Source organism: Diachasmimorpha longicaudata, chromosome 5 (genome assembly GCF_034640455.1).
Source record: "Diachasmimorpha longicaudata isolate KC_UGA_2023 chromosome 5, iyDiaLong2, whole genome shotgun sequence".
In the NCBI taxonomy this organism is placed as follows: Eukaryota; Metazoa; Arthropoda; class Insecta; order Hymenoptera; family Braconidae; genus Diachasmimorpha; species Diachasmimorpha longicaudata.
Window position 1 is genome coordinate 6,204,474 of NC_087229.1, and position 15,932 is coordinate 6,220,405.

General features: G+C 37.5%; 2 protein-coding genes across 15 annotated transcripts in view; both read left to right on the plus strand.

Moving 5' to 3' along the window:
• LOC135162389 (uncharacterized) overlaps window positions 1-15,932 on the plus strand; it is a 139,421-nt gene that overhangs the window by 66,658 nt on the left and 56,831 nt on the right. For 13 of the 14 annotated variants that reach the window (XM_064120791.1, XM_064120789.1, XM_064120788.1 and 10 more), the window contains 3 exons: window positions 2,965-3,116; window positions 5,387-5,463; window positions 5,995-6,057. In XM_064120791.1, the coding sequence (XP_063976861.1) occupies window positions 2,965-3,116; window positions 5,387-5,463; window positions 5,995-6,057 (292 nt within the window). Of the gene's footprint in view, window positions 1-1,683; window positions 1,826-2,964; window positions 3,117-5,386; window positions 5,464-5,994; window positions 6,058-15,932 lie in introns of all 14 variants that reach the window. The other variant, XM_064120796.1, reaches the window with a different exon arrangement.
• Window positions 7,342-11,336, plus strand: LOC135162391 (uncharacterized). The gene is made up of 3 exons (XM_064120804.1): window positions 7,342-9,967; window positions 10,778-10,945; window positions 11,058-11,336. Exons 1-3 carry the CDS (start codon window positions 9,385-9,387, stop codon window positions 11,312-11,314), a joined length of 1,008 nt encoding a protein of 335 aa, XP_063976874.1. The 5' UTR covers window positions 7,342-9,384; the 3' UTR covers window positions 11,315-11,336.

The window sequence follows — 15,932 nt, forward strand, 5'->3', positions numbered from 1 at the left end:
TGCGAATAATGGATTATACATTATTTACGGTACTCTGAATTTTAGGTCATAAAAACATGTCAATTTACCGGTACAGGATATTTAAATAACTTTTACAGCTTCGTATAAACCACATTGTAGATTCAATGATTATCTATCATGAAATTTGGTGATAAAATTGGATGAAAAGATTCAAAAGCAATTGTTAATGTGCAAAGTCATATACAGGATTTTTATATTTTCATAATTTCGTATTTTTGAATAAATAAATTGAATGCTGTGAGCTTTCAAAAACGTTATTTTCCAGACGTTAAGTCGCGATCTAGTAAAATACTGACTGTACATATATTCGTGACGGTCTAGGGCTGTGCAAGAATATGCAACAGTTTTTTCTCCACCTTTTTTGTAGAGCCAAGTAAGGGTTATAAAAAAGGTCGTTAGAAAAATTTCCCTATCTCTCTCAGATTTCAAGACGATCGATATTGATTTTAGCCCATTTCCCCTGAAATTTTGTGAAATTTGTCCAGATATTGCCAGAAATTTGGCCAAAAGTTCTGAGAAAATTTTATCTTAACAGTATCAAATTTTTTAGTAACCGAATCTTTATGATTCTAACTAAATTTTTTGAAGCTTTGTAATTTTTTCCAGAACTCGTACAGCAATTTTTCCAGAAAATTTATCTCTCTGGATTCTCCAGGAAAACATTATTGCACACAGCAGCAGAAGTCTCATCAGCAAAATCGACATTGAAAAAGCCCATCCATCTCCGGACGACCCTCTTGACCTATCACAATCAGTAACAACGATAAACACGACCAGCCAACTGCCCGTACAATTTCCTCCCTCTCGAAGTACAATATCGAACATCCTCGAGATACTCGAATTGAGCCGGACAAGAGGGAAGAGCCGTATAATCAATCGAGTGTGTAGACCCGGACCCCCTGGAGTGTTTCAGTTGTGATTCCCCTCGATACTCCAATCGATATAATAGTGTCTTACACCTTCGTTAAGTCGAGAGAGTGGTGTTGAGACAGTACTCTTCCACCATGGTTTGAGTGAAAAAAAAAAAAAATCTCCTCTCCTTTGTTGATGTTAGGACACAAAGGAGTGCCGTGTCAAGAGCCATTCCTCTGTATTTTTTCTCGTTATTCTCCGGTCTTTTGGTGTAAAGCTAAATAATGGGACTGGAGAAATTGGACGCTGAATGAGAAAAATATTTTCTCATTGTTTCCAACATCTCGCAATCGTTCTTCTATTTTTCCCGTTTTTAATCTAAAAATTTCTAAAGTTTTAATTTTTGCGATTATTTTTCACATTTTGCGGAATCATTTGTCAATTTGAGTTGTCTATTGAATGACTAGATAACAATTTTTCCGTTTTTTTATCCGACTGTGAGAAATTTCACGAAACTGTCACAATTTTTCCTAAACATTCAGTAATTTTTGTCTGAGTCGTCTGGAAAATTACGATAGTTACGAATTGAATATTTTATATGCAAATTGGGTTTCGTTTAAGATCAATTTCATTTAATTGGTTTTCTTTCGCAACGACATGAAATTCATAAGTGCATTGTGAAACCCCTGCAATATAAAAAAATAAATAAATAAATATGATCACTGTATTCAAATCTAATGTTTTTAAAAAGCAAGCAAACTAAATTAAATAAAAGCTCTTTATTCAATCAACATCTGTGGACTTCTGCAGTAATAAATACAGTACAGTGGAAAATAAACAAAATCGTGAGGAACATTAAACGAATGAATAATAAATAGTGGAGAGAGACTTTAAATAGCTCTTCAATATGCTGAAATTCTGTTCACCGAGCCAGCGGAGGCGAAGCACAACGGTGAGGATTCGAAACTCAAATTTATATGCTTGATCGTTATTCACGTGAAAAGCACGATGGCCCACCCCCGTCATCCTCCCGCTATGCAATCAACTGGAAAATATTGACAATAATCGTAAAACATTATGGCCATTTATGGCGAAAAAGGAGGGAGGGGAGTGTGAGATGCATACACCCTCTCACCCCTACAAACCACTTTATAGTAGTAAAGTGGGTGAAATGTTGTGCACCTTTTGGGTGATCAACTCACAGCCACAAAATTTCATTAAAATATTTTACTGCTCTTGTTATTATTGTGTATATTTCACACTTGGCTTTGCATTTTTTATTTTTAGAAATTCTGTTTCATTCTATGAAGCAGTGAGCTTTTGATATAAACAATCTAATTTATTTATTTTTGAGATATAAAGATCTCAGTAAGGAGGTCCACTAGAAGTAGATGAAATCGTATGAAAACTTATAATTCTGGGGGTCTGTAGTGCGACAGTTGTTAAGCAACATTTGATGGACATAATTGTTTTGCTTCTTGCGGTTTTTAATGTATGTGTGGGTCTGAACCTAAATGACTTGGGATTATTTCAGTGGGGAAGTGGTGAAACGAGATAAGTCAGTTCTGACTAATGACCAGTTTTTAATTAATATCTCGAAATCTAGGGGAGATACGAAAATTTTCATGAGAACATTTTTTATAGAATGACTTGAGAGCTACAACAAATGTCATGATCAAAATTTCGCTATCTCTTTTGAATTCAGATGATCTTCTCTTCAACGAATATTTTCGTGGATTTTTTTCGTGATATTTAATCATTTCCACCATTTATTTATTTTCTTATCAAATTTATTCTAGTGAATAGTTGATAAATTAAGTTTATTGTTTATCAATAGAATACTTGAGATACTAACGATTATTATTTTGAATAGCATCGTGATTATAGTACTTCCGATAGTGTCACTTCTTCGTATGATTATTTTAGGATAAGGAAATCGTCCTTTGAGTTATTCATAAATTATGAGGATTTCTTTTTTTGATGGAAACATGAAAGAAAATTCACACATTTTTTTTAACAATTTTTTTTCAACTTCTTGGATGACTACGTTGAATTATACCCAGTATCAAAAGGATTTTATTACAATTTCAGGTAAATCCGGGTAGCAAAGCGTCCCAACAAGGGGTACGAGAAGGCGACCTCATTAGTAGCATCAACGGAAGGAACACGAGGGACCTTACTAACAGTGAGGCACACACGCTTTTACGTAACGCCGGAGACCAACTTAAACTCGGTCTCAACCAGTGAGTTTATAATACCTTTACTTTGTACATTCAACTCTAATTTAAAAATATTGTTACTATTATTAACGCGGGAGAGGGGTGAATTATTGTGTGATTTTTCTCTGCTGAAAATGGGAATTTACTTCTTTTTTTTCATTAAGAGGTATCTTGAATACCAGGGAAAATCGACTATCTTATTTGCAATTAAATTCAGTGAGATAATTGAGGTCTCAATTAGTCTCAATTTGCAATTAGAAAAAGAATTTCTGAACGATATTCAAAGAGAATTCGAAGAGACTTTTTCAAGAATATTTTCCCAGGTAAAAATTAAAAAAATCTTCTGAAAAAATGACTTTCGTGAGAGTTAACTAGAACTAATATCTCTTCTCTCCCCCAATCCAACTTGATTATCTGATGCCTTCTCGAAATGATTCAATCGATCGTGATCACTTGTCCATGAGATGAAATTTCAGATTATTTTTTGCGTCATGAGCTCTACACAGTGTTAACAAATTTCCGCCCCAATTAAATTATTCTTCATCAATACCTCCACAAAATAACGGAATTGCCTCTCAATTCCAATACAATTTCCAAAGCTGACAATGTAGAACATTTTAATCGATCATTCAAAAGCTCTGATAGTATTAGAGGCCGTACATCTCAAATCAATGATGACGGACTAGTTATTTTCCCGAACCCGAATGAATGATTTTCATGGGATGTATTCCAACATTTTTCACGTACATTAGAAGATATTGGAAGTCACATTAGCGAGATTGGTTCCCGGATCGATGAATCCCGATGGTTTATTGTCGTAATGAGTAAGTTGCTTCGTACTGCTCCATTGGAGACACTTCTGGAGTCTAATATACTAATGGAGTTTCCGTTGATTGAAACAAGCACTTAATCACTCTGGACGTATTTTAATAGCTCATATCATTACTTGGCTGTTTCAATCCAATGGTATTAAGTATTAAAATCCATTAGTTACAGATTTATGTTAATGGATGTCAGAATGCTCCAGGACTCATTTGATCAGTTCATACGAGTACTTATGAATAACGTATTTTTCGTTCTCCATTAAATTTGTGGACTAAGTGACAAACTTTCATATTATTCATTATTAAACTCTGTGTCTTCTGCAACTGATATGATTCCATCTGAGCTAATTAACTATTCGAGGATGATTTCCTTGAATTTTTATACAATTAACACTTGATTTAACCGAAGAGAATTCGATAATTCTGTCTATGAGCATATTGACCTTTATTTGCCACCAAAAGTTTTGCAATCCTCCGATTTTTGTGTTAATAAAATATTTATCAACACTCTCTCCGTGGTATCGAGCTTAATAAACTCATTCCACTAATTCTTATTAAAAAGAAATTGAAATAGTACAGGTCATCCAACACTTTCATCTCAACCGCCCTCCAATGACATCAATAATATCTCAATGTTCTCTGACCCGGGGAATTGTGTGAACAATTTTCAACAAAAATCGACTGATTTTCGTTTTAAACTCAACAGTCAGAGTTTCTGTTGATTGAAATGAAACAGGAAGCACGGACAGAAGGGCATGAGAACATTCGAAGGGGGAGGGGCCACTTGGGATGTCACGGTACGATGAGGGAGCGCCGTATTTGTATTTTCTATCAGCGTCTAGATCAATCGCACGAGCAGCCTCCCTCCCCCTCCCCTCCCTGCCCGCCGCTTGCATACAACGAAACGGAATATCTCACTTCAACGTTACCTGAATGTTTCTTTTTTATTTTGGTCTCTTTTTTTTTGGAGGTATCGGTGTACAGTCGTACTCGACCGGATGTGGCAACTCTGAGTGATCTGTATTGGAGGTTCAGGGGAGTGTGACGAATAATAGCTCGTTAATGTACCGTGATGCCTCCAAAGTTGTCTTCCATATTTTTTATAGTCTTGAGTTTTGTTAAAAAATTATCGGCAGATCATTCAAACTTAAAAATTAAGATGTCTCGTTTAAGAGTGAAACGCGCTCGGGTCAACTTTTGGTGATCTGATGACACTCGTATTATTTGAATAGTGAGATGGTCCTTGAAAAAAATTTCAAAGAACTGGAAGTCTAGCAGTCGATTACCTGGGACCGGCTAGAAATATATTAAACAACAGTGTAAATAAATCATCTGGCGCTATTATTGACCTGGAAATAACAAGGAAAACATTCTCTTCATCGTTCGAAAGAACTTTATTGAATTTTTTCGTCACAACAAAAAACGTTGTTTCGAAACAAAAATAACTCTGTTTTTTCTGTTTGTTTTCAGAGAGTCTGTTGGTTCGCCAAAGCGACGAATCTACAAAAGTAGCCTCCAGGAGAATACCTCCATCGAGACCATCCAGAGTGAGTATGCACCAACTGTTGCAACTCCAATCTACACTCCATCCGTTGATAAAAAAAGGAATAGAAAAGATGCATTGAAAAAATGTTGAAAGGCAGTAGTTCAGAGAAACTTGATAATATTTATGGTTGTTCCACTAACAAATTATTTATGACATTTATTTATATGATTGTGACGTTCAAGCATTGATTACTGCTAGTCTTAGTTTCTCGTCAAATTGAAAATATACGTTTCACTCTACCAACCCAGCCAGAGATGCATTTCTTATTAACATCGGAGAAAGATATTCCAATCTTCATTAATTTTTATTCAATCGAATTTATCATAAAAAATCCATCCGTCTTCAATTTGTGTTACTGAAATTTCTAGTCTGTAATCCGAAAACCATTGAACCTTCATTACCACATAACGCAGTATTTCTTATTTAACTTGAGAAAAATTCTGACATTTTTTTTCGCGTACGTGAACCCATCGACACTACTTTCCTCGTATCATTCTCCAGTTCTCTCACGATTCTTTTCTCTCAATTCCAGAAACAACAAGAACAATAACCACAGCCACTTGTGTACAGTCATCCGGTACCAGAAACGGCACTGGTAAGTACCTAAAGTACATAATTAGACTTTTTTGATTGCTAAATAATTATGTACATCGATCTACACTGAGATAAATATTCTAAGAAAATTATGGAGCTCACAGTTTCGTCATTATCTATACAATTGACTGTCAAATCCATCAACGATTCAGATAAAAATTACAGAAGTTTCACCAAAAATTTCGTGATACTTCCAAAAAATTTCCTACAATTTCCTTCGCTCTCGAATTACGGAGAATATCTAATTTTTATTGAATATTTCTCTCTGTGTGCAAAGTAAACGCCAACTTTCTGTTTTTTTTTTCCTCTCGAGTCACTCGAATCTGTTACATCAACCTTTTACATTTCCACTGAACTCTCCAAAGCCCACAAAGAATCACCCCTCCTCCTTCCCCATCTCGCCTGTTCTCTTTCTCTCCTTCTTCACCCTTTAAACCCCAATGTTTTTCTCCTCGAGGTCGATGTCTCAAATGTTACAAGTTAGAAGTCTACGTCCGGTTTAACGAGGCAGTTGCGTCATTAGTCGAGATGCTGCTCAAGATCCCATCCACACAACCCTCTCTCACTCCCCCTTTCTTCTCATCCTCCCTTTCCCTAAAACCGCCATTTTAGTGGAGGAAAACCCCTTGACGTCGAAGATTATGAAATTACTTTCTCTCAGTAGTCCTGCCCAAAAGATTGTCCATGATCCTCTTGACCGTATCTCTTCACGAACCACTTCACCGTAATCTTGCACAACAGAGGTGAGTTGGGGTGGTAGATTGGGCTGAGGGGTTTGTTAGATGGGTGGATTCTGAAGCGCAACCATATTGCCGGAAGGATGAAGGCTGTAGAAACTTTGCCAAGAGGAGTTTACGCGAAACCAATAACTCGAAGGGGTTCGTCTCGACTTAACCAAAGAAGCTATCTTCAGTGTTTCTGTACTTGTGGCCAAAATTGGGTCTCGGTGATGTAACACTGCTGGCTATGGATTTATAATGATTTTTTTATTGCCACATATCAAAACTTTTTACTGGAGATGTAGAAGCGATGGCGAGCAGATCAAATTTATTAATTAACTTTGTATAACCGCCGCCATCAACCAGAAAATGCTATATTTTATGTCTTGTCTGATCCATGCTAGGATATATCTCCTTTTATTTTGGTTTTCCACTGAAGAGGTTAAAACTATTCTATTTTTCAATTCACCCATTCTGTCTGATGATGTAGAAATGATCAGATCAGATGATCAGATGATCAGATGATGCGGAATTATGTTATCTCTTTAATGACTGAGTTGTGACAAATTACGATGTATTATTTTTTCGAATATTCGAAGAGAGAATTTTCGGTCATTTGGAGACGTATTTCTTCGCGATTTTTGGTTCACCTTATCAGTAAAGATGATATACGGATGTAAATGTGTCTGAACGATTGATATAGTACGACGATGTTTCTTCTGGAGATCGGGAACTTCCCCCTTTTTGTTGAGAATTAATCAAGTGGAAAGGGTTCCAGGTCTTTTTGAATTGAGAATCTTGGTAGCTTTGTCAGGTAATCCTCAAAATGACCACTTTATATGGTAATTTGGTGAGATAAGTCGGAACTAATCAGAAGCCTCGGAGAGAATGTTGTACAGTTGTAGGTGGAATAAAAGTTTAATTAAAAGAAGCTTTTAATACGGGGGTTAAATTTTTATTCTCGAATTGATCAACAAGGGGGTCGTGATGGGGACAGCGATGAGTGGATGATAATATCATTCCTACTTGTCAATTTCAATCATCTGTACCATTTTGGCTATCTCATTGTTATATGCACAATTCACCTGAATTGAAACTAATTATTGTGATGCCCGACGAATGCTTTATAGGGGAGGAGAGAAATGAAAAAATAAATTTTTCCAATTAAATATTCTGCGGACGAGAATTTAAAGCAGATTTTCCACTGGAAATTTCAGGCATTTGTTTGTCCAAAACCGAGATCATTGGCAAAATTATATTTTTTTCTTGATGTATTTAATGTCAATTATCAAAATCCTTCTCGTCACTAGCATCCGGATTCTTCTCATCCCCAACTTGAACTTGACTTAACCCAAAAAAACTATAACAAAGGACGATAAATGTAACACTCAAGACAGTGATTCACCGATTGACATGACAGGCACAGGTCCCGAGACAGGTACACGCCCACTTGAGTATCACCGGCTGTGTCTACCCTGTAAGATAATCCTCACCGTCAATATGATACTTCAATTGTACTTTCACGGGATGTTGAGGCCGCACCCTTCTCCACTTAAGGCCCAGGCACTTGAAAAATATAAACGGGGAGTGTACTTGATCCTTTTCGGGGTCTTCAACGTTTCCTTACGAGTTTCTCTTAGTCTTGTTCGCTGGTGCTTCGCTGTCACCTCGTCTCCGGGGTTGGAGTGTGAGTGGAAAAGTGAGGAAATAAAAAGAACACTGGTTCAGTAAAAAGTGGGAAAAAAAGTTAAAAGGATTGTACACTTGGGGGAGAAGGAGAATAGAATGGAGATTCCGGGGGGGTGGAATTGGTTGAGTCTACGAGGTCGAGGGGAATTCGTGATCAGTGATGTAGAAACTGATTAATTGCCAATGAGAGGATAGTACAGGACTGATTCAACGATGATATCCAACTTTTTTGGAAATTTTTTTGTACCAAGAGTTCTTGTGAAACTCAACAATGTTCGGTAGGAGTGAATGGAGTTCTTGAAAATCAATTCAGGCACTTACAGTAATTGTTCTCTAGGAACTGCAGATGATTAGTTGAGGAATTGATGGAATGGCTCCGCTTCCTGTTTTTAGGGTAATAAGCCTGCTAATTTTAGATCATCGTGATAAGTGAGTAAAATCGTTCAGAAATTTTAAACCTCGAACCACAACACCCCAGATCACGTAAAACTTTCCAAATAATCGTAACTTGACTGAAGTGAAGTGTTAAAAAACAGCTATAACAACAATTTAAACCAACATTTCCCAGCTCAAATCCTGTGAAAATGAGTGACTAAACGAAAAGTAAACGAAACACAAATGAAGATATTTTTTGTATTATTGTGATTGTACATCGCTTTGATCAGTTTAGGACCTGTTGCGATGGACCTCGACTTTCAATAATTGAATCGCACCATTCTACCCCACCGAATTTCCCACTAAAATCTCTATAAAATATCACTCCCTGAAGACATTCTCGACGAATTCTCAATCGTCCGCCAAACTATCATCGGAAATCGAACTGAGGATTGGCATCACCAAATTCATGAATAGCTCCAAATTCTCCATCAGATTGTGATCATTCAGCTACACTCATACCGATAAAAATCATTTGAAAAAAAATGAGAATCCCGGGGTGTTCACAGTGTCTCACTGGCATTGAAGAGGCACGTTCGACAGTGGTGTCGAATACATCCTGCGATCCACTTCTGATCACAAAGCGTCCGATAGTGAAGCAGAGCAATGAGAATTCCCATTCCCATCGGAGAATATCAATCCCAATGGAATGCCGTGATGCCTCGGATAGACGCGTTTCTCGGCTACCAGTGTTTCTCAGGGCTATGTTCAATGCTACCTGGAGAAGAAAACGTGGACGAAAGAATAGGGAATGGCTGGAGACCAAAAGAAGAGTGAAGAAACGAGATGTTTTCCGGAAGAGAGAGTCCTCTTCTGATGATAATGGATTTGCGGGTAGGAGAATCGTTGAACTGAGGAACGAGGCTCTGGAGAATGAGGAGTTTGGCGAATACTGTGAACATCTGGAGCCACTCAAGTTCATTCTGGAACCTCCAGCCTCTTTTGCCAATGAAGACCACTGGAATGCAACGGCCAAGCTCAACAGTCTGGATTTCCGGAGGATAAACACCATTGCAATACCTCATGAATCAACATGGAATCTCATGAAATTCCAGAATAAGTTTGATGGTAGTTCGAATTCGGAATTATTGGATCAGTATCGAGAATTTTGTACAGGCAAATGCGTTCTTTTCTGTCATGAAAAAATATTTTCAAATTTTTTTTTTGAGTTTCATTCAGACTTTCTGGAGGGTAGATATTGTTGATGAACTATCAACCTGGAAGGTACATTGAGATACTTCTTACACCACTCACACGGAGAAAAATATTCAATAAAAATTACCCATCTCTTCCATAATTCCAGAGCGAAGTACAGGGAGAGAGATATTGAGGAAAAATTACGGAACTTAAGTTCGCTTGCCAATTACAAAAGTGTCTAAGAGAATTTACACGACGGCATCGCCATTTTTCACTGGGAATTTAGATAAAAATTGCGGAACGCTGCGAGATACTTTCCTCCAGTAGATGTTGCTCCGAAATTATGAAAAAGATAGGTAATTACGATTGGATATTGCTCTCCATGCAGTTGATTAGGGAATCAGTGAGGGAACTGCGAGTTTCGTCATTTTTTACGAATATTTCTCTGTAAAATTTAGTAATGAATTAGAGAAGTAAAATTTGGATCAATTGATCACACTGATGTCCTTCCATTCAATTTCACGTGTTTGTATGAAAAAAGCTCTTTGGCCCTCGCTGATATGACAGCCCCGAGTGAAAATACGTTACTCAGCAGTAGCTAATTTGCATTTAATATTTAAAATGGGCCATTTACCTCCAATTTTCTCCCAAAAATGCGCGATATTGCCTGTACAAAAAGCTCCTGGAATATTTCACACCTAACATCAATTTTATTTCTCGCAAAAATGTATAAAATTGAAGAAGCTATGATGTGTATTATCGAACGTGAGCCAATTCTGAAAAGAGTGAGGAAGTCTTGCCTGACTCGTGACGCTACAGTGTTCAATAAACGGGAGGGAAAAACCGTGAGATTCAAGGATGATGATTTAACAGTGAAGAATGAGAATACCAGCGTTATAACTCCACATGGTAAAGCCTTCTCCATACAAATTTATCGCAAAAATTCTCTTTCAACGGAATTGAGGAAAAAAAAAATGAAAGAACGATTGAGAGGAGTGAAGGAATATTTTGAATATTTCAGTGGTTTCTCCCCGGCTGAATGCAGACAGCCGTGAGATGGTTGCGATGGAATCGATGAATAAGAGTCACGTTACTACTGTGAGGATTGGACCGGAGACTGAGGAAGGAGCGATACAATTTCACGGAGAATTGTGTCAAAACTATGATGGAAGTCTTTACAAATTACTCGTTAACCATTTCCACGTCAATGTGAATGAGAACTTGTGGAATGGGGGATTGCAAAATGTCAGATATCTGGATGGTACGTTGAGATGGTAACAATGAGGGAAATGTTCTCTACTTTCACCGTGAATGTTCACTTAATTAAAAACTATACATCGACCTTTGATTTTTCAACAGAATTTAGCATAATATGGATTCAGTAATGAGTCGGGTGTCTTGCAGAAATGGCATGAAAATATTCTATTCAGAATAATTATCTTTCAATAATTAAAAGACAATTTGCCTTAAAAGGGAAAGAATAGTGTGATACAACAAAAATGTTATGAGCTGTTTTCAATTTTCAGGCAATTCAGCCAATTTTTAGAACTTTTCCAGAGTTGTGATATTGAATGCGATTTAGGGGAAGGGAAATCCGGGAATTTCAGATTTCAGTGATTATTTTTCCCATCCAAATCTTGGCCAATAGGATTGCACCATTCGACGTTATTTTGTATAGCCAACACGATATTTCAGCGGAAATTCTTGGAAATTTCACTGGAAATTTTTCATGTTGCCAATATAAAATAAACAAATGATGACAAACCCTCAATTGTATCTGACAGATTGGATGGCAATTCAAAAAGTCAAGTCTTTCCATTTTCTTTCCTTCCCCCATCAATTTTCCATTCCACAAAATAATTCTCGAACCCCTCAAAATTTAAATGAATTTAAAGTGCAAAGTGCATTAATATGCAAAAAATCCGTCTTTCAAGTTTATTCTCCTCTTTCATTAATTTACCATTCAGCAAAATAATTCTTGAATCCCCATTAAAATTTCAATGAACTCAAAGTGCAAGTTAATGCCATAGATTATCATTTAAATCCCTCCATCATTCGGCAACCGTACAGTACGGGGCCATGTGAGAGAGGCTCCGGTCATGCATAATTACAGTATCACACCGTTGAGTTGAATACGGTAAATCGATTCGAGGCCTTCTCAATCCCCCTGTGGCGATTATCACATTTGTGCTGAATGTCTGTTCTTGTCTGTTAAAGGGAGAGATGGATGTACACGCACTCCCACATTGGGCGCGTCTCCATCGTCACGGACCGGCAAAGCCGTGCCCACATGAATCCGCTGTTGTTATAATTCGTAGGGGCCAGGTACACTCGCCTTCCCCTCCCACCCCTGCCTGTTCCCCCGGCCCCTTACCCACCTCCACCCCCTGTTGCCCCTCTTTACTTCTCGTGTCTTGTATTGGAATCGTCCTTCACCCCGTCGTATGCATCGAGCCGTGCCCTTCCTATATATCTACTCGAACTGACCCGATCGAATTCGATTTTATTTATTACTGGAGTATTATGTAATGTACAAATAAAACGGACGATCTAACTTCCGGTCTTTACGCCCTATCAACTGACAGTTTATCACTCCTCTTTGGGTGGCCAAGCGTGGGTTTAGTGGATTGAGTGGATTAAATTGCTTAGCTCGTGCTATTAAAATTTTTTGGTAGAGTAATTTGATCCCTGGAAAATGTTAGGTCATGAGGAAAATTATCAATTAATTCGGCGTCTTTGGATCATCTGATAATATTTGATAATAGATTTATTGTCACTTAATGGAAGTATTTATTTTTTCATTCTTTATTTTTTATTTTATTTATTTTTTAATGGAAAATATTGATTGGAAATTTCGAAATTAAATGCCCCGATCGAAATGAGTCGCTTTAGACAGCTGTAAACCCTGAGGAATCAGTATGAGGGGCTTTCGAGATATCGATAGGATTGATATTTGTTATTTTCAGAGTAAGATCCTATTTGTCCAGTTGAATCAGTACGAGACAATACTTAATTATTACGGGTTAATCAGGTTAATTATAGAGTTCTCCGGCCGAGATAGTGGATTTTTTCTGATTACATTTGTTGTACAGCTCCGTTCGTAAATAATATTGGTTTACATTATTTTATGAGTTTGCACAAAGCATTACTCAACGTTTTCTTTGGAATCCAAGGTCCTTACAAAATACTTGGGTTAATAGCCCTCCACTTCACCTGCAAAAAAACAATTCCTTTGTGCTCTCGCCATCGGAATTATGAATTTCCTCTTTATAGTCACCAGATCGAATTGGGGGTTACCTCACACCCTCGAAAGAATCATAATTTCCAAACTTTGAGAACCGTTAATTATCTTTGACTTCGCCCTGATTAATTACGAGTCCATCATGGTAAGCCCCAGGGAATTTCCAATTCTCTTTGATGGCAGCCCTCCGCTTCCACCATTTGCCAATATATTACTTAAAAATCTATCCCCAGTTCGTGATGGCCACTCATCACACCTCTCCACTCAAGTAGGACAAAGTACCAGATTTTAAATAAAACGAAAACACTTCATGATAATAATAATCCAAGGAGGATTCAACATTTCACACTGACTCGCGGAAAAAATATATTTGAATCAAGTATAGTTTATAAATATAATAATATACGTATTTTAAATATATGAGGGTTCGAAAATATCGTGTATTGGTTCCTATTCCCTTAATATTTTCGGATATTTTAATAGTTATTTGAATATATCGCCTTTCTTCGATCTGAAAAATTATTGTAGACGATATCAATGGAATCGCATGCGATAATATATTCTTAATGGAATAATAACCCATCTTCAACGGAATATGTTATTATCTACGATTTATTGGGAGCCGACTGTGAATATATGTAAATCCAACAAGACATATTTCGTAAAATTTAGGATATCTTTGTCTCAGTGTAGAATTTTTCGTTAATATTATTGGAAAATTTTACTTCGTTTGGTAATGTTTCCATCAATTTGCCGACACTTCGCCGTTTACCAAACTTTTCAAGTAATTTTACTGAACTTTTCTCTCCCTGTGAAGTCAGACGATGACTCCTGTGACATGAAATATTTCATTCCTGTCAGACACTTGATTAAACAAATCATGACAACTCGACAATTGAGAGTCGCACCAACAGAAGTAAAAAAACAATTTCATTAATTCTAATTATTCCGTAAATATTCATGCTCCCTGTTTCGACGACTTCTCAATACTTATCTGCATATTTTGAATGAGATTGCCATGATTTTCTAAAGTCACCTCCCTCTTTCCTCTGGCAGGGAATAACCTCAGAGACGGGTGTAGCCCACAGAGGAAATTATCCCAAACCCTTACCTCAGAGTCTCGAGTCTCGAGTGGAGAAACCTAATTAAGTAGTCTACGGTCCTCAACTGCATAGCTACGCGCACACTGCATACACACCTCTCTCTCTCTCTCTCTCACCCTGTCTCAGCTACCTATTTTCTTACCCTTTATGCCATGAGATAGCTCACGCCCGGTGGAAAAGAGAGGACAGGAAATAGGTGGCAATGAAGCTGGCACTCGCCGGGTCCAACTGTTCCCTCCTCATTCCTAATGAAGACAATCTACTTGTAATTCAATCAAAAGTTGAAACTCTTACCTCTCACACCGGTGGGGAAAATTTTATCCCGGTGGGATGATGAAATGAGGAACAATCGTGGAATACCGAGAATTTTGTCAACTTGTAATTTGGCGAATGAACTGGAGGTCTAAATAATTTCTGACCGAAATAATAATTGTTCATTGTTAGTGAATAATTGTTTGACAGGAAAGAAGTTGGGATAAATGTGGAATCGGGGTGAAAACCGCTTGGGGTCAACCCCACGGACAAAAATAATCGATAAAAATTATCTCGCTATTTTATAAAACTGTACGACGAGTTATACTGTTACATCACTACTACTCCGACGCGGAAAAAATTGATACGTGATGGGGAAATTTGGTTCTAAGTTGGAAAAATCTTTTGATAGGAAAGAAATGATTCTACCTGTACAATAAAAATTTCTCGACTGAAAAAATTAAATTTTCCGTACATCGCAATAAAATCAGTAGCGAAATGGGAAAACTAAACAAGTCACTTCTGACTATTGATCAGTCTTTGACGAATATCTTGAGATCTACGATAGCTAGCAAAATTTTCCTCAGAACCTTATTTGCAGAGCGAACTAAGAGCTGCAACAAACGTCATAACAAAAATTTCGCAATCGTGCTTAGATTCAAAGATATCGCTCAAAAACTCAGCTCAGAGATGCGCCAACTCAATCACATATCAATTTCTAATAATATTTCCTAATACAAATGAGATACCAATTACTCCCTAAAATCCTTATCAAACCGGTACCATAATTTTCATCCAAAATTTCTTTCCCTGTCCCACCATTTTCCAAATATCTTTGCAATACAATCCCCAAAATTCCAAATGTACACACCAACATGCCCTCGACTAAGTACCTCAAATTTAAAAAACCCAATCAGTCTCTCTTCTCCTCTCAAAAAATCGGCAAAAACCAAAACGATCCCCTCCCACTGCTCCCCTCCAAACTACCTCATAACAAAGCCCTCTATCTGCACAAAGTGACTAAACTACGCATCGAAGTGCCTCTATACATTCTCTGTAAAACGAACGAATGAACGAACCAACGAACGAGTGCCTCGTTCACAACCGAGTGAGAAAAAGAGCGAGAGAGATCCTCTACATTGTGCTCGATGCGGAAGGAAGTCCGTCTCGGAAGTGCCGCCCGAGTCCGTAGCATTGCTCTCCCCTTCGCTCTTCCTCCCCCCGTATTTTCCCCTCCACCCCCTTCGCCCACTAACCGATGGGAACAAGTGAACTAGTCCCTAGCTACTGTAGTTATCCA

Coding starts and splice junctions, on each gene's coding strand:
- LOC135162391 (XM_064120804.1), top strand. CDS start 9,385: ATGAGAATCCCGGGGTGTTCACAGTGTCTCACTGGCATTGAAGAGGCA. Junction 9,968..10,777: donor ATTCCAGAATAAGTTTGATG/GTAGTTCGAATT, acceptor ATAAAATTGAAG/AAGCTATGATGTGTATTATC. Junction 10,946..11,057: donor CAGCGTTATAACTCCACATG/GTAAAGCCTTCT, acceptor TGAATATTTCAG/TGGTTTCTCCCCGGCTGAAT.